Source organism: Calypte anna, chromosome 2 (genome assembly GCF_003957555.1).
Source record: "Calypte anna isolate BGI_N300 chromosome 2, bCalAnn1_v1.p, whole genome shotgun sequence".
Lineage (NCBI taxonomy): Eukaryota > Metazoa > Chordata > Aves > Apodiformes > Trochilidae > Calypte > Calypte anna.
Genome location: NC_044245.1, coordinates 49,746,260 through 49,772,316, shown reverse-complemented (window position 1 = coordinate 49,772,316; position 26,057 = coordinate 49,746,260). Strand labels below are relative to the sequence as shown.

Sequence of the window (26,057 nt, the reverse complement as noted above, 5' to 3'; positions counted from 1 at the left end):
AGGGAGAGAGCCGCAGCCAGGATTAGGCGGCCGGAGCCGAGCTCCACTATTGCCCACGGCGGGGTTGAGGGGGGCTATGGAGAAGGGGGAGGAGGGAAGGAGGGGGGGGTGCTCTGGACGTCTAGACAAGGCTCATTTCCTTATCGGAGGCGAAATGAGGGGAAAAACTAAGAAAACTAAGATTCTCGTGGGATAGAACAAAAGCTTGCCTGGCTTAACTGAGCAAAGAGCCATCCCGTTCAGACGGACCCTATTGAAAATAAAGTAAAACGAAATAATCCAGTTTCTTTCCCCCTGGTATTTAATCTCCAAGGTACAACCAGGGACCCGCACGTATCCAAGGACAGTCCCTCTGCCAGGGGTCTAACCCCCTGTCCGAGGACGATCGCCATCCCCATCCCCGCTCCGCGGTTGCGCCGCGGCCTCAGTCTATCTCCCTCTGAGCCGCTCCGCGCCCCTCTCACCGCACAGCACTTTCCCCCGCCGGGTCTAGGACCTTCTTCCTCAGCAAAGACAGTGACCGGTCACACCACGGAGCTGGAAATCCCGCGGCGAGGCAAAGCAGAAGAGGATGCGGGCGCTGTCGTAGCCCCAAAGGCTGAGGCAATCCCCCCCCATTACGATGTTTTCCATCCGGGCGCAGGCAGCACCGAGCTAACTATTCACGGCCCCCCCGCTGTCCCCCTCCCCTGAGCCCCGACAGGCCGTGCACCCAGCGGGCAGTTCTTGCTAGGGACAGATATGTTACGACCTGGCCGCTCGGGGATAGAGATCAGCAGGAGGAGAGGGAGAGTTTGGGGTTTTTTTTTTTGTTTGTTTGTTTATTTGTTGGTTTGGGTTTTGTTTTGGTTTTTTTTTCCTCTTTTTTTTTTTTTTTTTTTTTTTTTTTCTTTCTGCAGGATCGGCGTAGTTACCTTGACGGGGGCTTAAGGTATTACACTTATTTGCGCAACGCATAGAGGAGGGAGGAAACCAAATGGGGCTTTAGACAACCCCCCCACCACCAGCGAAAGGGTGAAACGAATCATTCCCTAAACTATGTGTACAGTTCCTCGTATTTCTTTTCAGGCAGGCCGAACCCTGCTTTTCAGGCAGGGCCAAGGGAGCGCAGGGCCCGGACTCCGGGACCCCGTCCCGGCGCCGCCGCCTCTCGCACGCCGGGAGCGGGGCCGTCCCGCCGGGAATCCACACTGTTAAAAGGAGGAGTCTCTCTCAGAGTAAAGAGGTCAAACGGTTTGGAGACTTTTTCTTTCTTTGTTTTCATGGGTTTGATGTCGGGATAATCGTTCGTCTCTTTTTCTCTGTGGCAAGAGGCGATGCTTCGTGAGCGGCTGACCTTGCCGCGGCAGGGTCTCCTGTCTCCCCGGCCCTCGGGCGCTGGCTTGGGCTCTGCATCTTCGCCTCTCTCCCCCAGCTTACTTCTTAGGCAAGACCGAGACCCCCAGACCACCGGGGGCCACACACCGAAATCATCCCCCCCCTGAAAAAAGCTTCAGGCGCTTGTAAATGTGAACGTCCGATTTGTGATAGAACATACATTGGTATTCTACACTATCTACATATCCTATATCTTAGAAAACTAAGGTAATAAAAGGGCAAACCGCAGTTAGTTCGCACTCATTTCAAAGAGGTAGGGTGCTGATTAGTGTTTTGCTTCACTGGCTGCAAAGGGTGAGCCGAATATTTGTTTCTCCTTATTAATTAAATAAGTTAATTAGGAATAGGTGCCCGACTGCGGGCAGCACATCTGTTGACACAAGCCTGCGTATCTAAAGCTTCTCGGATTCCGTTCGAGGTTTAGAAGTTGAAAGTTTAGTGACAAATTTTAATGTCGCTCTGAGTCGTTTTTAGCAAGCAAATCTTTTAAATACCCGCTTTATTGAAAGGACGTTAGTTAGATCGCCTGGATTTTAAAATTATTGTTATTTGCTTATTATTTACGGGAGGATGCTTACAGTGTTTAAAAGAATACTGTTGAGCAGCTTCCTTAAATTACTGACTTTCTGCTCGTTGGCACCATCAGCCCGTCCTGGTTTTCTCTCTGCCTTTATGTGCGTGATCAATACCATCTAGTTTGATGGAGTTCCGTAAACTGAGTTGAAGAAAACAGTGCGACCAGTGGTCCACGCACTGGTTTGTCTGGGACGGGATCCCAGCGAAGGTCTCATCGGGAGTCGGTCGGAGCGCGTACATCTGATTGGGATGACAACATTGAGGGTCTGGTGAAAGAAAACCAAGTGTACGATCAGCCTTAAGGAACTTTTTATACCAGCAGAATGCACGCAACGACGGAACGCCTGCTTTGAAAATTGTAGATTTTAACATTTGAATTGAAAATAGAAAATAGACACAGAGATACACTCATGAGAAAAAAAAAATAACACAACCAACACAAAACAGTAACTATTTATTTTATTCCTTTCAACCACCCCTCCACTGAATCAAGAAAGCCTAGCGACTTTTTCGGGAGCACCCGGCCGTGTTACATCCCCCCCGCCCCGTCCCAGGGCTCAGAGGAGCGGGGGGCGCACCCTGACCCGCAGCCGGGGCCCCGGCGGGGAGCGGGGCTGCGTTTCCCGAAGCGGGGGGAGGCGGCGGGGAGCTCACCAGAGTGCCTGCCGCCCCCTGCCCACCCCGCGGGCGGGCAGAGCCCTCCCCTGCCGCCTCCTTCTCCACCTCCTCCTTCTGCTGCCGCTGCCCGCCTCCGCCCCCTCCTTCGCGGCCGGGCCGGGGCCCTTGACGTGTCCCGCCGCCGATTGGACGCCGGCCGATAGGATCTCGGCGGCCCCGCGTTAAGGCGGGGGAGCGAGCGGCGCCGGGAGCAGAGCAATTCCTGCCTGCTCCCTAACCCCGCTCTGCCGGTCCTTCTCCCGGTCCTCCCGTCCGGGCATCGCCGAGTCTCGCCGTTCTCCGCCGGCTGGCCATGGAGTACACGCCGCCCCCCAAGCCGCAGCTCTCCTCCAGGGCCAACGCCTTCTCTATCGCCGCCCTCATGTCGAGCGGCAGCTCCAAGGACAAGGAGTCCCCCGAGAGCACCATCAAGCCGCTGGGTGAGTGGGGACGGGGTAGGGGGACTGCCGGTGGCTGTGGGGAGCAGAACTCCCTTGCATGCATCTATCCGTCTGTCCGTCCTTTCCGCTCAGGCTCGCCTTCCATGTAGCTCCGGCTGCCGGGGCAGGCAGTGGCGGGTTCCCCGGAGGTTTCCCCTCTGAAGGGAAAGCCGCACGGTGAAAGCCAGCGAAGTCTCCTCGTTACCCACCGTCGTTTTCAGGCGAGGCTGGTCATAGCACAAACCATTTCCTAAATTCCTTTAGTTTAAATTACGCCACTTATTTATCGGTTCGTAGAATAACCTCACCACCCTAAGGCAGCTACATTTCGCTGGTAGGAAATTAACGTCTTAAATATTTATTGCAAATCGTCTATGTTTTTTTGTTTGGTTGGTTGTGGTTTTTTTTTGTTTGTTTTATTTGGTTTTTTTGTTTGTTTGTTTGTTTGTTTGGGTTTTTTTGGTAGTAAAATAAAGGGATCTTCCGTGTCACACCTAACCTTACAAGGGGTAATAAAACTTATCCGTAGACCTGAAAATCCCTTCGCTCCACAGCTACTCGGCGTAGGCTCATACAGACTGTTTTACTTTACAAGAACTAGGAGGATTTTTAAAATAGTAATTCCTCGCTAATTTCGACAAGCGATTTCACTTGTATTAGGTCGACTCGATTCAGATTCCCGAAGCCTTTTAAAAAAACACTAACATCTTCCCCTCCTTCTCTCTCAATTTCTGCATCTTGCGGTCCTCATATGCATCCATGAGTCGCAAGGGAGAAAAAAAAAATGTTAATTAAGCTTTCAGGGTGCAAATGAACAAGATTTTATCCAATCCTATAAGAATCTAGAAAAGGCAGCTCTCTCAGCGTCTGCTCCATCTCATCAACTGACTCAGTAGCTTTTACACAGTCCAAGGATTCATTTTAAACTTTACTTTTTGGTCGAGGCGATAACGTAGGCCAGGAATGTTGTGGTATACTGGTCTGACATATTTACACTGTCTTGTGTTAAGCGTAGCTATTTTTCTTGGGTTTTGTTTTGGTTTTTTTCCCTTTCTTTATTTCTTTCTGAAAAGCTCTCTTAATTAACTTCTTTTTTTTTTTTTTTTTTTTTTTTTTTTTTAACTCATTACCCTACCAATTTCAGTTAGAAATCGAAGGGAAACAACGGCCTGTAACTCGACTTTTATTAACCGGAGATGTGGGAGAAATCTTTCCCTGCAACGGCAGGGCACGTTTTATCCGCCTCTCTTTTCTTGGCGGCGGATCCAACGCCGCATCCCGGTCCCTCAACTCGGGGCTGAGTCACAGACCCCCGGGCCCCTGTCCCTCCTGTCCCCTCCTTCGGGTGACACTCCCAGAGGAGCCGCCGAAGCCTCTCGGGGTTAGCAGGGGGGGAGCAGCGGCAGGAACCATCGGCGGTCGTGGCTACCTCCTCCGCGCAGGTTGCGCGGCAGCAGGCAGGTCCGCCCGATCCTGTTTCTCAAAAACTGGAGTGTGTTCAGCCGCAGCAGATCCAGGTCTCCGTGCGAGTGAACGCGCTCACAGTTTTGAGGTTTGTGGGTTGTGGTGGGTTTTTTTGTTTTATTTTATTTTTTCCTTGGCTTTTTTTTTTTTTTTTTTTTTCCCTCCGCGGAGGAAGCGCGGAGCCTGCGCGGCCGGTCTCTGTTAAGCGCTCTGGCAGTGGTGCAATTTAGGAGCAGTCTCCCTCTCTCTCCCAGCGTGACCCCAGCCCTCAGCAGCTCCCCACGGCCGAGCGCTCCCGTTTTAATGAGAATTAGTGACCTTTCCATGGAAATCCTCGGTTTGCAAGAGGGGCAGCGCCCAGGACCCGCCCTGCCCTTCCGCGCCCCACCGAGAGCGTAATAGCCGGGCGGCGATGCCGCCGGGACCGCGCTGCTTCCCGCCGCCCCCCGTCATCCCTCCGGCACCCATCCCCGTGCTCCTTTGGGGAGAGCTCCGAGCTCTTCCCAGAGCCGATCTCCGAAAATCACAACTCCTGCCCTCAAATGATGAGCCGAAGCCTAAGAAACAGCACGGATCTAGGGGTGTGTTGGAACATGGGGGAGGCAGATGAATGATACATGGCATTGTTTTGTGGGGTATTTAATTTTTTTTATTTGTTTGTTTTATTTATTATTATTATTTATTTTTTTCCCCCGTCGGTCGCCTCTCCGTGGCTGAGTTCCTTCTGTCTTTCCCCTCCACCCCCAAACCTCTGCAGAGCAATTCGTTGAGAAATCCTCTTGCGCCCAACCTTTGAGTGACTTGTCCAGCCTGGACCCTCACGGAGATTTCAGCACCAGCCCTTCATCCCTGTGTACCGAACCCCTCATCCCCACGACCCCCATCATTCCCAGCGAGGAGATGGCCAAAATCTCCTGCACTCTGGAGACCAAAGAGCTCTGGGACAAGTTTCACGAACTGGGTACCGAGATGATCATCACCAAATCCGGAAGGTAAGGCTGCCCAACCCGGGGGTCCCTTCGGGCAGCTTCATAAAGTGCCCTGGGGTGCGGGGAGATGACGGAGGGAGGGGACAAACCAAACGAAAACACACGGAGGTTTTTTTGTTTTTTGGGTTTTTTTTGGGGGGGAGGGGGGGTGGAGACGAGAGCAGCACGAGTAGGTTAAGGGCAGGAGGAAAAAGGCGAAACCCCCTAATTGCAGCCGCGCTTGTCAGCAGCCCCTCGGCGGGCGCTGCGCTATGCTGTGCGGTGCGCGGAGCCCCGCGGCAGAGGTAGCAGAGAGAGAGAGGGCGGCTGCGCCGTGCCCGGGGCGGCAAGCCTGAAATGAACCCGAAGGTCCCAGCGAGTGGGAAGAAATGTCCTTTCCCTGATAATTTACTTTGCGGTGTCGGTGCGGTGCAGGGATTTTGGGGGGCCGGGTTGGTAGAAACACAGGAAAGTGCGGGGTCGCGGGGCAGTAATTCAGGCAGGGCTGGATTTGGTTTGGTTGTCTCTCGGCTGCAAAAAATGTGCGAAAGAATCTCGGGCTTTCCCGTCACTTCGGACCGTGCCGTTTCCTTCAGTCAAAGAAAAGTACGGAGGAGCCAAATGTCGGGTTTTGTAATCCCCAGAGTTAGCTGTTACTCATTTAGGTCCCTGATAATTATTTTTTTCTTAATAGCATACTTTAAAAAATTATTATTTTATTAAAAAAAAAAGAAAAAAGAAAAAAAAAAGAGAAGAAAAGGTATAAAACAATCGATTTTTAGGGTCAATTTTAAAAAGTTATTTAAAAACTTTAAAAAGTTATTTAACTTTATTTCTGGTCTTCAGCAAAATGTTGCATTTTAAAGTTGTTTGGGTTTGGGGTTTTTGTTTGTTGTTTTGTTTTTTTTTTTGTCAATTTAAGTGAAGAAAGAGAAGTTTGGTTTTGAAAATTCCTCCCAGAAATATTGTGAGGAGACTTAAAAGACCATGCACCTAGAATATGTGAGAATATTAACAGAAATATTTTCTTCAGGATTTCCCTAGCAGTAGCATGAATCCTATTTACAAAATCGATGTTTCTAAGGACTTCTGTACTTCAGGTACAATTCTAATTAACAGGAAAAAGTACTTTTCTCCTTTACTTTTCCACTTTTACCCTTTTTACCTTTTTTTGTTCAAAAAATCGTGCTTTCAAGCTGCATTTTTTGTGCATATTGGAGACACACAGGATTTAACTGTGATCATGCTGAAGAAGAAACAATAGATGTTTTAATTTTTTTTTTCACATGTTTTAAATATAATTCTTAATCCTAGCACCATTTTTAGAATCTTTCTTGCTTCTCTTTTCCGTTCATGTATTTATTTTATGATTTGCCTTTTATTTCAGGAGAATGTTTCCCACAATCAGGGTTTCCTTCTCGGGGGTGGATCCTGAAGCCAAGTACATTGTGTTAATGGATATAGTTCCTGTGGACAATAAAAGATATAGATATGCCTACCACAGGTCTTCCTGGTTAGTGGCTGGAAAAGCTGACCCTCCACTCCCTGCAAGGTTTGTAGATTTTACTGCCGGTCTTTATTTTATTTTCTTTACTTTAACTTTCATTTTCCTTCAAGAAATATCTGCCATTAATCTTTTCCCCCCATTTGCAAACCATCCTCCAAGACTTCTGAGTCTATGCTCAACAAAGTTAGTTGCAAACTTGTTACTTTCTTGGTTGCAGAATTGGGCCTCAAATCTCTGCTTGATGCTTGATTTATATTGAATGTTGTGAGGCATGCGGGATTTGGCTAAAACCTCTTATATGTGTGTGTACATATATAATTTTTTTTTTTTTTTATGAAGTTTGTCTCAATTCAGATAAGAAGGCTAAAAAAAAAATATTGATTTGTCTCTTGGGTTTGGCCCCCTGTATTTGACCTTGTAATTTAAAGGAATCCAAGCACCACCAGCCAAGTAGAAATAATACATTACATTACAATCCAGTGCTGTTTATATTTGAAATAGTATTATTTCTTGATAACACGCCCAGCGTTTGCTAACCAGCACTTTTATTCTTGCTTTTAGTCATCTCTTAGGCAGCAGGGAAAGTACAGAGCAGCACAGAAATTTAATTTTTTTTTTTTTTTTTCTGTTAAGCAACCATGTCAGTTTCTGAGACATTAGGAAAATCTCAAGTAAATTCCACCCCCTTTTGTACAGAAACAAAATGCTGTAGAAAATGAATTTCTAAAATCTTTCAGTTTCTGTGTTTAACGACTGTCTCCTTTTGGCATTGGGAAACTGAGGCTGGAGCACCAGGCTGTCCAACAGCAGTGGAGACCCCACACTTCATCATATTCTGCCCAGCACTTCAGTACACACTTAAGTTCCCAAGTCCAGAAAGTCTGAAGCACATGTCGAACGGCTTTGCTGAGTCAGAGCCGGAGATATAGAAATAACGTGGATGCCTCCCTGCCTTCAAAGGAACTTTTTTGGGTGGAAGGCTCTGTGCAGGCACACAGATCCGCTCCAGGTGGCTTAGCCTGGGGTTAAGAACTTGCTTATTACAGAGAGAGAAATTAGAAATGAAACACAAGAAATGGAAGCACATTTCTGTGTGTGTGTGGGTATAGGGACCAAATCCTACATGCTTTCCTCATATAAATAGTTTGACTGAAATGTTGCTGAATGCTGATCTCTGGAAGGCGGCTCAAGGAAGTAAACAAACAAAAAGTGCATGCAGAGAAGCTGTGATTAAAGACAGCAACCTAGGAGTTATGTCGGCTTTGTTTTCATCGCCAAAAACTCCTTCTTGCAATGTGGTTAACGTCTGAGGGCTTCATTTGACGTATTGTAATGGACACTGATCAAAACCCAAAGAAAACACCACAGATCATGCTCTAAAAGAGTCAGCATCAAAAGAAGAAATAAGGGAAGGACAGAAATAGTTTTAAGGCAGGGTTCTCTTCTTATTATTTTTCTGTTCACATGCCTTTTGGGATACCTTTAAATAGACATCTAGTTTCACATTATTTGGCACAGACAAGTTCAGTGAGGAAATACTCAAAATCGTATAGGACAAGAGTTGACCTCGGAATAATTAGCAACTGCCCTGCTGACTGTTTGGGACCTGGGGTCAAACTTTCCAGGAGTTTAATATTTATTATCATCCTGCTGTGGTAGCTCTTTACAGACCCCATCGGATCAGTGCCCCTCTGTGCAAACATGAGCCTTCCCTGTTTCATTTTCAGGATGCTTAACCAACAGACCACTGATCATAGCACAGGCACAGATTACCTTTTCTTTGTATGCATGTTTCTTGTGTACACATTTATGCACTTTTTCCTTATTGTGCTCCTTTTTGGTGAGGAAAAGGATGTCAAGAGGCTCAGTGTGCTGATGTTTGAGTTATTAGAGCTCCTAGAGTGTTAATGCAGTTTTTGAGGTGGGAGGCCTCCGTCTTGCTTGAACAGATTAGAAATAGTTCTACTCCCATTTTGAAATGGGTTTGATCCTAATCCAGTAGCAGGACCCCTGGATGAAGTTCTCTTTCTTTGCCCTCCAGACACATGCCTTCAGACACAAGGTTTTAACTCTCCTTACTTGAGGAGTGTCAGGGAGAGGTTGGATGTGTGCTTAGCACCTGGGTGCTGGTACCAAGGTGCTAATTCCTGATGCCCATCACTGCCCGCGTCGGCACAGTGGTATGGTGGGAACGGTTCAGGAGTCAAGTTACACGTGGGTGTCAGACTTTGCAGGATCAGAGGACCAAACCTGCTGCATTTTTTGCTCTTTCCATCATAAAAATAGCTTGCAGTGCTAAGAAAACTTTTTTAAAAAATTAATAAGCATAATAAGTGATTCTGTCTGAAAGATTAGCCCTCCAGGGAACTTGGTGCAAAACCCTGTTTTATCCCTGTCTTCCTGCTGTCAATGTTTAAGACAAGTTTATGTTGCAATGAATACTTAAATAAAAACACTTTTCAGAGAGTCTTTTGTAAATCTTCTAAAGTGCTATCTGGGGAGAATTCCTATGTGATATTTTATATTTGTTCCTCCAAATTGCTAAGACTGTGTGAAACATCATTTAAATAAGTGTCAGCATGTACCTTTTTATCTCTATTTTCTCTTTCTCGTCTCCTTTCTTTCACTCAAAAGTCTTTTTTTTTTTTTCCCATTTTTTTCCTCCCTGTTTTTGGCTACAAATATTTGCTTACTAAAGTTACAGTGTTTACACATTTACAGAGAACTCTAGGTAAGAAACCTTTAAAAGGTCTTATATTTTGCACATTATTTGAGATGGTAAGGCAACTAAAAGCAGCATGCATAGGGCTTGTAGGACCAGTCCAACTGTTAAACTAAATAGGAGAGCAGTGCCACAATTCAAGATATGCAAGGAGGAAGCAGCACTCAGACCTTGCATATATCAGGAAACATATACTGTGGAGCAAAATCACATCCAAATATGGCTCCTTAATCCTTTGTGAATTGAAGCAAGCAGCCCCTCACATCTGGCCAGCCTTAGGCAGCAGATCCTGTGTGAACTTCTGGGGGAGCCTCGTGTGCCGTGCTGGAATATGCACGTCTACTTCTCTAACTCCTTTGCTCATGCGTGCTCTCCATCTCCTTGACTTCTTCTACTTCGGTGGGACATATGCCTTGTTTTCAACCCTCTTCTCCAATGCATACAAGCTCAGGCTCCAGAGGTGTGCAAATAGGTGCAGTTCACCGAATGAAACCCATGGGATTGATGGCACATATCAAGTCAGAAAAGAAGAGCAAGGCCTATTAGTACATTTATGTACCCAATTTTTGTATGATATTCATATGTACTCATCCTTCAGTGACTTTCCCATTACAGCTTTGCTAACATCCAGGCACTTCATATTTTGAAAGCAGAGCCAAACATTAACAATGTAGAACAGTTGTGCTCAGCTTTTATGTCTACTCATTACATGAGTAATATGCTTTTATGTGAAGATCTTTACTCATTCCCCGGCACATATTTGTAATAGTTTGGATTTTCGGTCCCAGTCAGCCAAACTTTGCTGAGTCTGACACTCTGTGATCACAGTAAACATTATTAGCTATCCAGACATTTAAAATTAAGAGTCAGGCTCTAAAAAGAAATGCATCAAGACTGGCTCAAAAGTTGCAGGACATGTATTCAGACTGTCTTTTGCTTTCTGTAATTCAGGGCTCCAAAGACCAAGATTTTCACAGTTTTTTTTTACAGGAAGATGAAGTTAATTTTTCATGAGAAGTAACATTCTTTTGACGTAACAGTATACCAGGTCTTGCATTTTCAGATGCATCATAATTTTTGTTGATGATAGTGGTGAATATGCTTGAATGCCAGGAATATTTCATTGCAACAGGAACCCTCACTAAACACCCCTCCTGTGGACATAGTTATACCAGCCAAGCTGTGCTTCAGATCAGTGTAAGGAAAACATCCTACACATCTGAGGCAAGCTGTGTCAGTGAAATTTTAGTTTCACTGCAGCTTGGAGATTCTGCTGGCAAAAATGGAGGGTGCAGAAACAAATCTTCCTCACTGAGCAACAGATCTGCGCTCTCTGGAGTCTTTGGGCATTCCTTGATTGGGGATCAACATAGTCTATCAGAGAGTTACACCTCATCATTTAGTGGTTTTCCCATTCTCCTCCTGCCTAACCAAAATCGTAGCTCAACAACAACAAAAAATGTTTATTTTTTTAACTGGGCATCTCAGCACTGCCCCACCCACCTAACCAAAGAAATCCATCTGTGTGGACAAAGCTATCACCCAAAATGAGACTCAGGCCCTCAGCAGTGATAATCAACACTGGCAGAAGCAGAACAGGTCTGGTCTGTGCTAGCTGAAGGTCTAGTTCAGCTCTTAATTCACTGTCAGAAAAGAACATTTGAGTTAAATAATTTTCAGCAATATATTATTCCTATAAAATCATTGTTTTTAAACAGCCTGGCACTTGTAATTAGTCTGGTCATAATGTATATATCATTGTATCTACAAATCTTCTATGCTTCCTTTTCTTCTGCTTAATTTCCCAAGTGGTGGATTGTTAATTACAGGGCTGCAATTAATTTTTTCATGTCAGACCATTGTGCTGGACTGCAGCCTTCAACATCTTGTAAACAGACGTCACCGCAGCCAGCGTGTGATTGAGTGCAGGTTAAAATCATTATCACGGCTTAATGGTACATATAAAGAAAAATGCATTTTTATCTACATTCTCCCATTATCTCTCTAATGACACCATATTTTTTCTCTCTGAGTTGTACTTGTTATTTTAAGTGCTTGTTAGTACAGCTGTGGGGAAAGACTTGATCAGTTTTTCATTTGGGAAAAGACACAACTGTGAACGTTAGTTAATGTCTCCATTTTAGATAACTAGATAAAATTAGAGGTATGATTAGGAAGCATTCTAGCTCTTGGACATAGGATTCTTCATTATGTTCAGCTGAATTAAACAACCCAGGTCATCTGCTTTACTGTCTGTCAATAATTGTATTTCAGGTGTTCATTAGTTTGTGTGAGACTGTGTGTGTCTTGAGTAGCAGCACTGTATTACCCTAAGCTCTCAGGAAATCCACGTCTGTGAGCCCACCACATATCCTGAAAGCAAGACACTGCATGGGGTTTTTAATTTCATATGGAGGTGGTGCCCATGCACAAGCCAAGAGGTGAGATTTTTTTTTATGAGCAGAACTTTTTGCTGTGTGTTTTAGGTTGTACGTGCACCCTGACTCCCCATTCACAGGAGAGCAACTGCTGAAGCAGATGGTGTCCTTTGAAAAGGTCAAACTCACCAACAACGAGCTGGATCAGCATGGCCACGTGAGTAGCCCTCTTGGTGGGAAAGGGTAGAGGAACTACAGCAGTGGAACTGCTTGCCCATGTACAGGGCTAAGCTTCTGGGTGAGAGCCTCCAATGGGGAAAGGCTGCCACGGCCCCATGTTACACCTTTCTTGGCCAGCCCTTCGTACTGTAGTGGAAGAGAATGTTGCTGAAACATGTTGGGCTTTAATCTCAATTGTAGAGGAACAGGTGAGTTCAGGAAAAAGGGTTTTTAACTTTCATAAGGTAGAGCCCAGGTCAATGTAAGGCTTCAAATCATGCTCCTACTGCAATGAGAGGCAGAATTTCCATTGAGGACAAGCTGAGGATGGAGTTGAGCATCAAGGTGAGGGAGACAAAGGATGCAGGTGAGCTTTTTGTTGTGCTTCTGCCCTTGTTTTGCTGTCACTTGGCCTTATGCTCTGCCTTGTGTGCTGGCTAGCAAGCTCATAAGCTTTGCCACTTGTGCTTGGCAGGTAGCTCTTGTTACAAGAAACCTATTAGGGCTAGGGCCATCACTAAGATCTCTTGTACTTTCAGAGTCAATGCAGTGTAGCCACAGTCAGCAGAAAATGCTGATGTGACACCAAAGCAGGGCTATCAAATTTAAAAAATAAATGTGCCTCAGTTGCCCCTGAAGTAACTGTAGGCTACTTGAAAGTCAAGGTGCTATAAGGACTTTGGCCTTTAAAGGAGACAGGTTCCAGCTTTTCTGGAATTTATGATAGCAAAACTTGAAGACGTGGATCAGTACCGGGTTGTCACAAGCCTTCAGGCTGCAAGCTGGTAAGTAAGATGTAGAGCTGCTGGCCATAAGCTCCTGCAGTGCTCCATCACTGGGAACAACTCCTTTAGCTACCTGACTGCCTAAAACATATTGTTCACCCTATCTCCTACCCAAAAGTTCCTGTAAAGTTCAGGAACAGCCTGTTACACTTCCAGATTGCAAAGGAAGAGATAAAAGTGTTGCCTCAGCTCAGATATTTACCAGGGGAAGGTTGAAGAAGCAAGGGGATGGATCTGAAAGGTTTGTTGGCTGAGAACAGGGCAGTTGAGAAGAATGAGCACGGAGGCAGTGTTAGTGAGTGAGATGTTGGGAAGAGAGGAGTGATTTTGAACTCTGAAGAATGTGTAGGGGTAACTGACCTATAAGCTTTATAACTGTGGTATCCAAAATCCCCTTTTTAGCCTAGTACTTGTTGTCTTTTCAGACTGTGTGACAGTGTTTGTTTCTCTGAGTTGCATTCTGTGCATGTGCTTCTTATCTGAATAACATTTTTACTCATTTCAAAATTTTACTCATTTTACTCATTTCAGTTACTAAAAACTGAACTGTGGCCATGATCATTTAAAATACAACCTGTAAACAACAATCACAACAAAAATTGTTTTTAAAAAAGGAAAAGAAAGCCCAAGTAGATGTCTGTTTGTAGTTCTTTTTTAAGGTTCTGTTTGTGGGTACCAGATTCAGATTTGTCTTGAATCTGGTTTGTAGAAGGGCAAACCTGAAGATTTGTGGGCTCTATCATGGAATGATGATAGAGCAGTATGGTTGCACATTTAAAAAGAAGCATTTTTCATCATAACAGGGGCCATGTGTGCCTCTAATAAAGGGTTTGCAGCAGTATATTGCAAACCAGTTAGGAGCAGTGCAGTTCCCAGAAGACCAGATGAGTATAAAAGAGAAGTAAGTCTGAGAAGCTGTCGGGAACAGAGACATGTGACAGAGCAATAAGATGTAATGATCTCAAATACAGGCAGTGAGAGAAAATGATCTGTAGCATTTAAGATGCAGCCTCCCGATACATGTTCCAAGAAGTGGCAGAGGGGGATGCCATTCTTTACACAAAGGCTTTGGACAGCTGAAGCTGATGGGAAATTTTGCATGTTCATTTAGGAATAAACCCCGAAGGCTTGATCCCATGGTGAGATTTGTGTGACAAGTTTCTGCCTTCGCAGAGCATGCCCGTTTTATTATTGTATGGTTTTCTGTTTTCCAAATTAGGCTGTCACATGTTACGTACTGCCTTATTGAAACGATGTAAATACCATCATTGGATGCTCAGTAGAATTAAAGAAGAAATTCATTCTCTGGAGCCTTTAAGGAGGGCTCACTGTGCTATGGCCAATGGCATTTCTGAGATCCTGTTTCCGAAGAGGAGGAGAGAACTGAAATGCCTCCTGAAACCTCTCTCTTCAGTTTGAAAGAGCCCTTTTTTACTGATGAGATTGTTTTAATTGAACTGTTAAAATCTTTATTATGTTTGATAAGGTTCCTGAAAAAGTTTCAATGATCTAAAAGATGTCTTCATACAGTAGGTACAGGTAGAGAAGCTGCAACCAACCTGATTCCAGTTTGTTCTAGTTGCGTCCTTTCTTTGTCCTCCAGAAGACAGTTCTGGTTGTTAAGGTAATTGTGGTGTTTTATTTGTAGGGTGGTTCAGTTCCCAAAAAAGTAATCTGAAAAGAAGAGAGCCATTTTTTGTGCTAGCTTTTGTTTGTTTTCTCTTATTCTGAGACTTTCGGAGTTGGCATGCATCTCTACTGCTGTGTGTCTTCAGCAGCATGTATAACTCCCTAGCTATGTGTGTATTCTCCCCAAGCACTGGAAAGAAGTCTTATCTCTGTGCACACGATATACAGCTTGCTCCATGGAAACACTTTCAGATATCCTTAGCAGAGGAAGGAAATGGCTCTTGTCTCTGGATTTTTACAGCTGAGAGAGTAATTCCCATTTTTCCCATTGTGGAACGTTTACGAACATGATTTTTTCCCCAGATTTTTGGTGATGTTTTTCACTCTTTTTGGACTTCTGGTTGTATTTACCTGGGGAATAATTTCTGTGTTATGGTGAGTGGAACCATGAGGATAGGATTGCTTTTCTGGAATTTATGATAGCAAAACTTGAACACGTGGATGTATGCAAAAAGGAAACACAAAGTCGTGAACAACATGGCCAGTAACTGTGAAAGCAAAGGTTTCAGAATAGCCACAGGGACCTACGTGCAGGTGTCCTTTTAAAGTCAAGCTGGTAACAATTAGGAACCTCCATACTTTTAGAAAGCAACCTTTGCCTGGCAACACTTTTTTGAGAGAACATGGAACCCACGCTCACAGCATAGTTCCTGAATTCAAAGCCACCTAGGGGGGTTTGCAGCTGGCATCCAGATTGCCTTTGGTGATGGGTCTGTAGGCACTGGGAGCCAGATGCCTGCAAACCTGCCTGACCTTACAGCACACAGGATGCTGTAAGGATGGATCCTGGTCATCTTCCCTGCCAGAGACTCTCAGCATGAAGGCAGATGGGGTGGTGGAGGGCCTGTGACCACAGTGCACTGCCAGTAAGCCTGTGCTGGGGTGGCTGCTGTAAGTATACATGCACCTGATGTTCCTCTCGGGGCACCTCAGCACGAGTATTGCAGAGCTGGCATCAGGGATTTTTCTGACAGATACACCATGCAGTTAGGAGAGGGACTGCTTGGACTTTGAGACCACTCTTGGGGGCTACTCTGTGCAATACACCCTGTGTATCCAGCTCCTTTAGACTGTTTAATGGTCTAGTGTAAGAAGTTGCACAGGTATTAAGGAGTACTTTTGTTCAGTATTCTTCTGACTTCAACATCAGCAGCCTGTGCAGGGATGCAGATGGAGTACTGCATACACCAACCCTAACAAAACCAAATAGTGAACTTAACCTCAACTGTGGGTCTTTTGTGACCTCCTGGCTGCATTCAATATTTGTTTTATACCTGGGGGACCTGAGCTGCCAGTGCTGGGGCCATGAGGAGTAGAGTGTTGTGGCAGGGGGTGTTATTCTTGTGCCCTTTTGGTTCTGGAAAACTTCTATTAAGTGGTCTTGTTTGAGAAATGGAGTTTCTTCGTCACAATTTGCATTCACAGAGGAATGAAAAGAAAGGGCATGTGTGGAAACTCCTCTGTCACAGCCTTTTCCTCCTTCCCCTCAGCTGCTGCTCAGATGGAATGCCTTGGCTTGGATTACACAGCCATGAAAGGCATTGGGAAGTACCAAGTTCTGTGAGCCAACCCTTCAGTAAGCTCACCACCATCCATTCACCATCCTTTAAAATATCTTTTCCAGCTGCTTAGAGGAGCCCAAGTGACTAGCCTGGTAAGACACGATTTTACAAAGAGAGAGGAAAGTGCTGAGGATATTAACAGCAAAGTCAATGTGTGCATGTGTAAAACAGTGAAGTGATTTGAGTTGGTACAAGCAGCCATGCAACACTTTCAGGGTGATGGTTCCCCATCATCGTGGGGATTTCCCTCTTGCTGTGTGCCCTATGTAAAGTCACAGTGTGAGTCTTAGCCATATTTGGCTCCAAAGGAGCAGTGACTAAAATGCTGGTGGAAATTTCTGGAAAAATGGAAAAAGCCATGACAAAGCTGTCTTTAAGTTCTCCACACCAATGCAACGTGCAACCTCCCTCATCGACTCAGTTAGCATGAAATACTGCACCACTTCTGCTGTGTTTCAGATGAAGTTAACACTTCCCAAGGAATGCACATTAGCTATTCCAGATGTACAGAGCTGGCTGCAGTGTCGTTATGGCCCCTGCAAAATAGAACCACCCACACCATTGCCAATTTTGTCTTGTGACTGTGATTATATCCAAAACAAGGACTGGTGCGAGCTGAGCTCTGTATTTAATTCTTATATTGTAATACTGTGGTTAGAAGCAGCCCAACAGGCCTCCAGCCAGTGGTAACTGAAGCAAGTGGGACTCCTGGTTTGATGCCAGCAAACGTAGACACTGGTTAGTTGGTACATTGGGTTTAGAATTATTTTGGGAGCTCGTAAACAATTATTAATGAGGATAAAATGGCAAAACCTGGTCATTTCGGGATTCAGTACTGGTTTCCCTCCTTGGTCTCATTTTTGGTAGCCTGCGGTGAAGAGCATCAACGAAGTAATTTGCTTTAAAGGTTTTCCACGGTTAAAGGGATCTGGGGAGTTTTATTTTTGGTCAGGGGGGGTTGGGCTGCTGGTGGTGGTGGTGGTTTTTTGGTTTGGTATCTTTTATTTGAGAGGTTCCTGACTTTTTATTCTGCACCTGCACATTTTTGCAGGTGCTGGGCTTCTAGTCATGAGCTTTTAAGAGTTAAATATTTCCACTTGCAGCTGACACCTGCAAACTGGGGCACACACTAGCAGTAACAAATTGTGTATGTAAACCATCTCACCTGTAGGAACAGGTACTTAGGCTTCAAGAAACGTGTGCTCACCACTTGTGTAGGAGTGAGAGGAAACCAGCTCCTGAGATGCCTGATTTTCCAGCTTCGTTTTCTGGAACTGCCCAAAGCAGCTGGAGGCTTTAGCTCTGAAAATCAGCCCCTGGCTGGTTAGGTTGCAGATGTCTCCCCTGCAGTGTTTATTGCATCTCTATTCTCCCCTCCGGTGTTGCAGCCATTCAAGGGTCCTGTTAACCTTCCTCTCAGGACAGTGCCTTCTCACTCTTTCTTGCAGATCATTTTGAACTCCATGCACAAGTATCAGCCACGAGTCCACATTATTAAGAAGAAGGATCACACAGCTTCCTTGCTAAATCTGAAATCGGAAGAGTTCAGGACATTTATCTTTCCAGAGACAGTTTTTACAGCTGTTACTGCCTACCAGAATCAATTGGTGAGTAGAGTTGTTAATTTCCATGGATTTAACTGAATTCCACCGTGCTAAAAACTCTCCAAAGGAAACTTTCTGATGTAACCTCCCTTTCCATGACAATGTCTGCAGTGACCTTGCCCAACCTAGTTCCTATTCAGGAGTAATTTTTACTTATGCAGGTAGTGCTTCTAACTTCAAAGGGCCATAAGGATTATTCATGGAAGTAAAGAGGACATAAAAAAGCTTTCATTTTTCTGCACTTCTGTGTAGACAAAGTTGTTTGCATATTATTGTTTAGACCTTTTCAAGTTATGGCTCATTAAGGTGCTGTTCTTATTTGCAGTGAACTTTCATGCCACAAGCTATTACCTGAGAGATACTCTGGTTTGCACAGGATGATTTCATGGGCTTAAAAAGTTGACTAATTAGGTTGTAAGGCTCAAGCATAAGGGAAATCACTCAGAGATATGCTTTTCAGAGGCTGCCCAGATTACATCCAGATGTTTGAATTTCAATTTGCATGCCAGTAAATAATATATACAAAATGGAGGAGATCATAACAATGGATTGCTAATGAGTAATTTTAGGAAGTATATAAACAATTGGAGAACAGAGCCTCTGCTTGACAGTGGGTAGGGCTTTAATATTTAAGTCAATGAAAAGATGTTGTTGGCTTCAGTACAATTCAGTGTGCTTGAAGGGCTTAGTGTCTATGGCACTTCAAAAAAATACCTCTCCCTCTCCTTAATTCCCTCAAGTTAAGAAAAATACAAGTTCTGTCCAAACATGTGGGCAGGCAGCATCTCAGAGTCAACGAACCTGCTGGATGATTTAAAGAAGTCTGCATTTCTTAATATAAAGCAGAAGTAATTTCTAAATGCTACAAATAAAATTAAACTACTGCACAGGGGGGGCAAAGAAGCTCTGAAGATAAAATTAATAGTATTAAAGCAATCCTTGAGACGGACCCCATATCCTGCTTGAAGGTTTTAATATCAGAATGTATTAATTTGAAACTCAGGTTTTTCTCTGAATGCTGCAGAAAATGCATTGAACACCTGGCAATTCCAAGAATATAATGTTTGGACAGGCAGCTAGATTTTTCCATTTAACTTTCTGTAGAAACCAGCAAAATAGTAACAGACACAAAACCAGCTAAACCTGGAATTTATTCTGTAGGAAGGATCTGTGTTTACCAATGGTATTTACACCAGAGATGTTTCTCAACCAGCCCTCCCAAAGCACATACGTTGTATCCTGTAAAACTTCTCAATGGAACATCTCTGGAGCCCCTAGAGGTTGATGTTGTCATTTTATTTATGACTAATGAAAATTGAGCCTTTTTTCATTTTTGCCATTTCTTTCAGAACTGTTTCAAGGAGGGGCTGATTACCTTTCTGGAGGTTATTAGATAAAAGCTAAATACATTACACTTTCAACAAACTATCTCATAATTTAAGATTTAAAGGGCATGCATTTATTTAAACAGCCAAACCACTGCCACAGAGTTGAATTGTAGGTCAGATTTCATTTTAAAATGCTTTCTAGCAGATGTTCTCTGATTGTTTGTGAGACAGTCTCTCAGGAAAAATATGGCCATAAATGATTGTGGGTCTCATCTGGCTTCAGTGGATACAAAAATTTTCTCTTGTGATGTCATACCAAAACTTTAATATTAGGAAAATGGAAGTTTGATTAGTGAAAATACGCTCAAGAGATGAATAGACATCTTTATTATTCTGCAGTGCAGTTGGCTCTGTGTGTTGGTGATCTAAGTCAATGGAACCAGTTAGAGCTTGTCTTTGTTCAAGGTACTTTCCAAAGTGCTGCCATAAAAACATTTTCTGTACGTGAGGCACTGACCTGATGCTCTTTGCAGCATCACCACAAGCCAAGGGCTTATGGATATCTTGGGAATAGGGTGAGATGGAGTTCTGTGACAAGGCTGAGTGTTCAGGGTAGTTTCCACCATTTGTATCTGCATGATGAGACAGCCTCAAATCTGCAGCCAGTGCTGAGGTCCCATGTTGCTTGGCCAGCCCATAGGAACAACCATCAATCTGTAGTGCCTCAAAACAAGGACCTTCCCCAGACACCTTGTCCCAGGGTGGATGTGGCAAGCCAGGCAGGGCAGGCAGCAGCCCAGGGGTGCAGTGAGTTGTTTCCCAAGGGCACAGAGCAGGTTGCTGGCTGCTGCTCAGCACATCATTCATCAACTGCAGACTAGTAATTACTCAGGTTTTGACTTTGTAAACCTGTCCCTCCCTCTCTGTGTTTTCCTCCTTCCTAGAAGACCTCTTTCTTAAAATGAAAATTTGGGTTCAATCTTTTTTTTTTTTTTTCATGAAGAGAAGCCACCACGTTTTGAAATACCTTTGTTTGATGACTGCATTTGATTGCCTGAAAATTCAGAAAATATCCCCTTTCTTTTCAGGTCTCAAGGGCCAGCTATTAAAAATGAAATTGTGGTCTCTCTGTTACAGACTGGTTTTTGTTTTGGGAAAAGCTAGGCTGAAATAGCTACTCAATATAAAATTCTGGGAGCTGTTGATTTTCATGGCTTTCAGATAGAGTTGGTGGCATTCACAGGTCCTGTGTTGTCCCTCATCAAGCTCCAACTCCCACTTACAGTTTTATTTTTAAATTTTGGAAGATGTATGGCTAGAAAATTTGAATATTGTAATGATGTCTCTGGCTTTATTCACCAAATCTCATTTGGCTGGGCAGCTAGAAAATTTCATGAGGGCAATTGTATATTTTTTTCCTGCTCCCAAAAAACCTCAGTGGAAGCCACCACCTATGCATAAAAAGTTTGACTGGAAAGTTAGGGAGAACCCTGATGCTTTGGGGCAGGATGGGTTTCTCTGACAGAATGGGAAGGCTGGGAAGATGCACTTGAAAGCCAGTCTGTAGCTCCAGTTGCAGCAGGGAGGAGAGTTTTGGTTGTAAAACTTCTGTTCTTCCAGGACAGTGATGGTTTTAATGGGATTACTCCTTTAACACAGGCTCTGTCACTTTAAATCTGAGTTCTCCCCTCCCTCCTTCACTTCCTTGGCATCTTTCCATGCAAAAACAGCTAAACAGCACATAGATGATGGTTGGTAGATCTGGCTGAGAACATTTGCATCCCATGGCAAAAAAATAAAATAAAAAATGAGGCTGAACAGAAGCAGTATCTTCAGGTCTGTAGGCAGTGGCTCATAGCTGGGGCTCATACTCACTGGTGTGTAGCTCGATGAAGGAGGTTCAGAGGTTAGTAGGATGCTGCACATTGTTCATTGAAAAAAAAATAACTCAAGTGTTAAAGTATTTGGAAGCAGTAGTATTGTACATGGGTGGGTTCCTCCTGCTCTGGTTAACATGAAGGCTGAGTCCACTGTGTGTGCTCTTTGGTCTTTCCATTGCCATCTGTGTAATATAACCTGATTTACCTCCCAACTTTTTTGCAGAAACTCAAGAGTAGTGTGCACACACACACACACACACACACACATACACTCACAAGGAACACGGATAAAATTAGCAGTGAGGTCAGGAGGATGGCTTGGTTAACACTTTGTATGCTGCAATACCTTAACACTAAATTCATGTCGTGTTTCTCTTTTTTTTTTGTGTTTCCAGATAACCAAGTTGAAAATTGACAGCAACCCTTTTGCTAAAGGATTCCGGGACTCTTCCAGACTCACTGATATCGAGAGGTAATGGGGACTTTCTGTTTACTTTCCATGCAGATAAGATAAAGAGAAGAGAGAGTTTGTAGGAAAAGCATCCTTTCAACTCCTGAGAAGCTGTGCATTTTATTGTTATCTCCTTGCATACAGTAAGCCTCCTCCACCTCTTTTAAAAATACTTATAAACTTTATGAAAAAAAGAGCTGTTTTGAGTTTTGACATCTGTTCAGTTGAGGCTGATATATTCGTCTTCCTGAGGGGGCTTCTTGGAGGGGGGAGAGGGTCAGTTTTACAACTTCAGAATGAAAAGCTTTTTTCTTATCATGCCATTTAATCCTATTGAGGGCTGTGAGAAACAAGGGCAGTGGTCCTGTGAAAAACATCTTTATAGCTCCCCACTGCTCCACACAGTGGAAAAGAGAGAGAGGATCTTCCCAAAATACACTTTAGCAGTCCCAGACACTGAATTCAGCAATTATTGCCATCAGGATGAATCCCGTAACTCCCATCCTGATGACAAAGATGCCATTTTTGTTTCATCAAAATTGTATTGCAGGCTGCATCAGGGGAAAGCTTTATCTGGAAACTGCTGGGTTCTGCACAGCTCATTGCAAGCAACTGCTGCCATAGGGACAGAAGCATTAACACACAGTTGTGTAGGAAATACACTTCAGTCTCTTGGGAGCTCTCCAGCGTGTCACATTTTTATGATATCGTGTCAAATAGTTTGGCAAATAAAGCAAATTAAGCTGCTTGCCTCCTTTAGGCTGGAAGATAGCTTGATGGAGATGGATACAGCACACTGAAATTTTCCTATGAGTGCACAATCATGAAAGAAACTTTGGAGAGGCCAAAACCCTCCAGGCTCCTATGTGGTGATATCCAGATGTATCTGTGAATCATCTTTCACGGGTGCATATAGGGGACAAACTGCTCAGGGAGGTCATATCCATACAACTAGAGAAATTATTTGCAGCTATTCAAACTTACATCAATTTAAGCAGGTCCATGGATGGGAATATTTTACAGCTTTCTAGGGACTGGATCACTAGTGATATGTTGAGTAACTGGGTGAAAGAAGAGTAATTTGGGAAAAGCAAGCTAGTAGACTACAGTGCACACTTGACAACTTGTTAAAATTGCTTCTTAAGTTAAAGTCTTTGTCGAAAAGTTAAAAGAAAAACAAAACAAAACCAAATTTAAATAAAATATCACAGCCTGCTGTATTGACAAAGTACCACAGTAAGCAGAATGCAAAGCTCATGTTTGTATAAATTATGCAATAAATAGTCAAGAAGAGACCTGTAGGAAAAGACACTGACTTTTCACGTTTCAGTTTCCCTGTTTTACAGCCAGGCAATATCTAATGACACAGTTTTGCAAGGGCTGAGAAAGTCTGAAGAGATAAGCTGGGAGAAAAACTTAGTTACCTCTGTGAAGATGAACTAACTATCGTGGTGCTGGATAGGAAGGGAATTTTTCCAGAGGACATCTTATTATAACAGCACATGGCATGGAGTCAGAAATGCTGAGCTTAAACCGCAGTGCCCTTTTGTTTATTGATAAGCATAAGAACAGAGGCTGTGAGAGGCAGCCTTGCCCAGGCACAAATGTTACCAGGAAAGATAAGGCAGCCAAATGTGAAACCTCAAATAAATTCAAGAAGCAGAATGTGAAAAGTATGGAAATGACATTAAACTTTGGATTTGAGAGTCCAAGTTTAGGTAAGGTCTTATTGTGACTTAAATGGAAAAGCTTACCTTGATAAGTAAGCAAGGGTAGTTAAAACCCAAAACCTGTTGCACAACACATCAGGTAATGGGACAGTGGAAGTGTAACACACAAGAGGGTTGGTAAGAGACTGAGAATTTGCTTAGTTACCAAATATTATCCAGAAATACCAAGGGTTTCATTCAGGTCCAGCATTAAAATATTCAGGGGGATGAGAATGTAATTCTCTAAGTGCCCACTGGTTCTATAGATTTCAACTTTCAAAATTGCTTAAGTAAATCTGATAAAAGGCAGAAGAAACAGCACAGTGAGACAGGGCAACAGGAAGATTTTCCTGCCTGATGTCCACTGTGACATGGATCAGAAGATGCTGGTGATAGATTGAACAGTACAGCATGGCTCTCACTTGATCGAGTTGGAAATTTAGTTATTTCTATAAATTCACAGTCTGAGAAAAGAAAAAATTATTTGTCAGGGAAAAGATTATGCAGGCCAAACACACACTTGCACAGCCCTTGAGAAATGAACATTTATCTAGAAGCTGTGAAAATACCTCCCATACACTGATTACTAAGCCAGCCTGGGGACAGCCATGCACAGAGAACCTGCAGTGCTGTGTGATGTCCCTAATGGTCTCCTGTAAAGCTTCCTGTGATGTTAGGGCCAAGAGAGCACTCATTTATTGTGAGTTCCAGCTTTTCCAAATGACCTAAGTAGTGTGAAAGTGTACAGAGCTTTGTATTTCATTTCCAGGTATTTAAGCCTGCTTTTTCCTAAACAGCCTTTGGGGAGGGAAACAAATCGGATCAATTGATCTTTAGAGACCTAAAGAAATTAAATTAGTCTGGAGTCAGTTACTGCACTAAACCATCCAGTAATTGGATTGCTCCTTGTAACTGATTGAAAACAGCCTCTATCTGTAACAATATAGGGAGCTTTTCTTTATAGTAGATCTGAGAGAAAAACACATCTTTTTATGACATGATGACAGAAATTGCACTTTTTTAACCTAATTGAATATGATTTTATAAATATGTGACTTTAACGATTTCAGGCTTCCCATTCTAGATTTATGATCCCTGTGTAGGAAATTCGAGCTTCAAATGCCTGTAGGATTAAATCTATTTGCATTGTATGTGTTGCAGTTAAAATAATATATGTAAGGTGGTGAAATATGCAAAATTGTAAAAGAGGTAGGCAGCAGCAAAGCTGTTGAAGTGCCTGTATTTTCTTTTGTTCCTGTCTAAATACCTTACTACAGTTTCCTTCTACTCATAGCTATGTATACAAAGCTTTTACCACTGAAAAAATATTTGTTGAGTTTCATATGTATCAATCAACTGCTTCCATACATTACTGGTAGCAATCGATTTATCGCAATGGGTGAACTTTATCTGGGGTTACTGTGATTTACATAAGTTGCTGATTCACCTTTTGGTCTTTTTATGTGGTATTTACATTTCTGCTATTATATAAAGAATGCCACAGTGGTTGTGATTGAAAAACTGAACATTTAGCACAACTGTCAGAATGTGGAGCTTAACATACTGTGGTGTTAAGCTCCTGGCATCTGGGATGCTGAAGGCAGCAATGTGGAGAAACTTGACTTTTTTGAATGGTAACCTTTGTGAAAAAAACTAATGCAGTTTTTTGTTTTGTTTTGTTTTGTTTTGTTGGTTTTTTTTTTAATGAGCAGTTCACTCTGGTGATAGATTTTAATGGGAATATATTTATGCTTCTGCTTAAGAAAAAACTGGCAGAGCCATATAGGATGCAAAATCAAAACCCAAAAAATTATTTTTTTTTATCTTGAGCCTAAATTTATCTTGAGTTGTTATGAAGAATTAGCCTTTTGAAAATAAGTGGATAAAAACATCACAATTAATTTCATGCAAACAATCCAGTGAAAAAGGCAATAATTTCAAGACTGTGAGTCAACTGAACTACTGAATTGTAAAATAATGATTGACTGTCTCTTGTCTATTTGATCCAGTATGTGATAGGGAGGTTCAGGGTCTGGACTTGTAACAATTAGAGACCTAAGGGAGTATTTACCCATCTGCCCAACTCCAATAATGTTTCTGGGAGGTAGATCTGTGCATGGGGGACAACATGGAAAAGCGTGGCTGCACACCCAAGTAATCTTTAAGCAGAGAAAAGAAGGATTGGGAGATGGGAAAAATAAGTAAGAGGGCTACATCCCAGCCGATTTGCGTGGTAATCAGTTTCTGAATTTTCCCCTGAGGAACTTCGTGTCCAAAATGTGGAAATACATTGTAGCAGCTTGCAAGGCATTAAGTGAAAGGGATGCTAATGCCTGGACATGGGCACTGCCTTGTGGAAGTAGTAGTCAAAGCCGCATGCTTAAGGATGCCCTGTGTGCTGCAGACCTCTCTTCCATTCCTTCCCCTGCTCACCCCATAGAACTGCCTTGCTACCCATTCCTACTTTTTTACAGCTGATCTAGAACTTGCCTGACTCTTGAAAGTCTCCTCCCAACTGCCAGAAATATATTCTAAGGCTTACTTCCATGTTCATGCTTAAGTAGGGCTGTGTCATAGTTCTCACCAGCTCATCTTTTATCTTTGCTAGTTCTCAGGCTGTGAATGTCAGCAACTGGCCATGGGAGAGCATCTTCAATATTTAGATTGGGAGCAGTGAAGTCCTAAGTTTAGGGAGAAACAGCAGGGATTCAGGTGTCTAAATGCCTGGTATCTGGTGCCAT

General features: G+C 43.4%; 1 protein-coding gene across 1 annotated transcript in view; it reads left to right on the top strand.

Annotated features, from left to right (window-relative positions):
- The first annotated feature begins 2,852 nt into the window (after positions 1–2,852).
- TBX20 (T-box transcription factor 20) overlaps positions 2,853–26,057 on the top strand; it is a 34,933-nt gene continuing 11,728 nt past the window's right edge. Inside the window, exons 1-6 of the mRNA XM_008503374.2 lie at positions 2,853–3,050; positions 5,272–5,506; positions 6,870–7,034; positions 12,198–12,306; positions 17,793–17,951; positions 21,552–21,628. Of these exons, the coding sequence (XP_008501596.2) occupies positions 2,924–3,050; positions 5,272–5,506; positions 6,870–7,034; positions 12,198–12,306; positions 17,793–17,951; positions 21,552–21,628 (872 nt within the window). The 5' untranslated portion in view covers positions 2,853–2,923. The remainder of the gene's footprint in view (positions 3,051–5,271; positions 5,507–6,869; positions 7,035–12,197; positions 12,307–17,792; positions 17,952–21,551; positions 21,629–26,057) is intronic.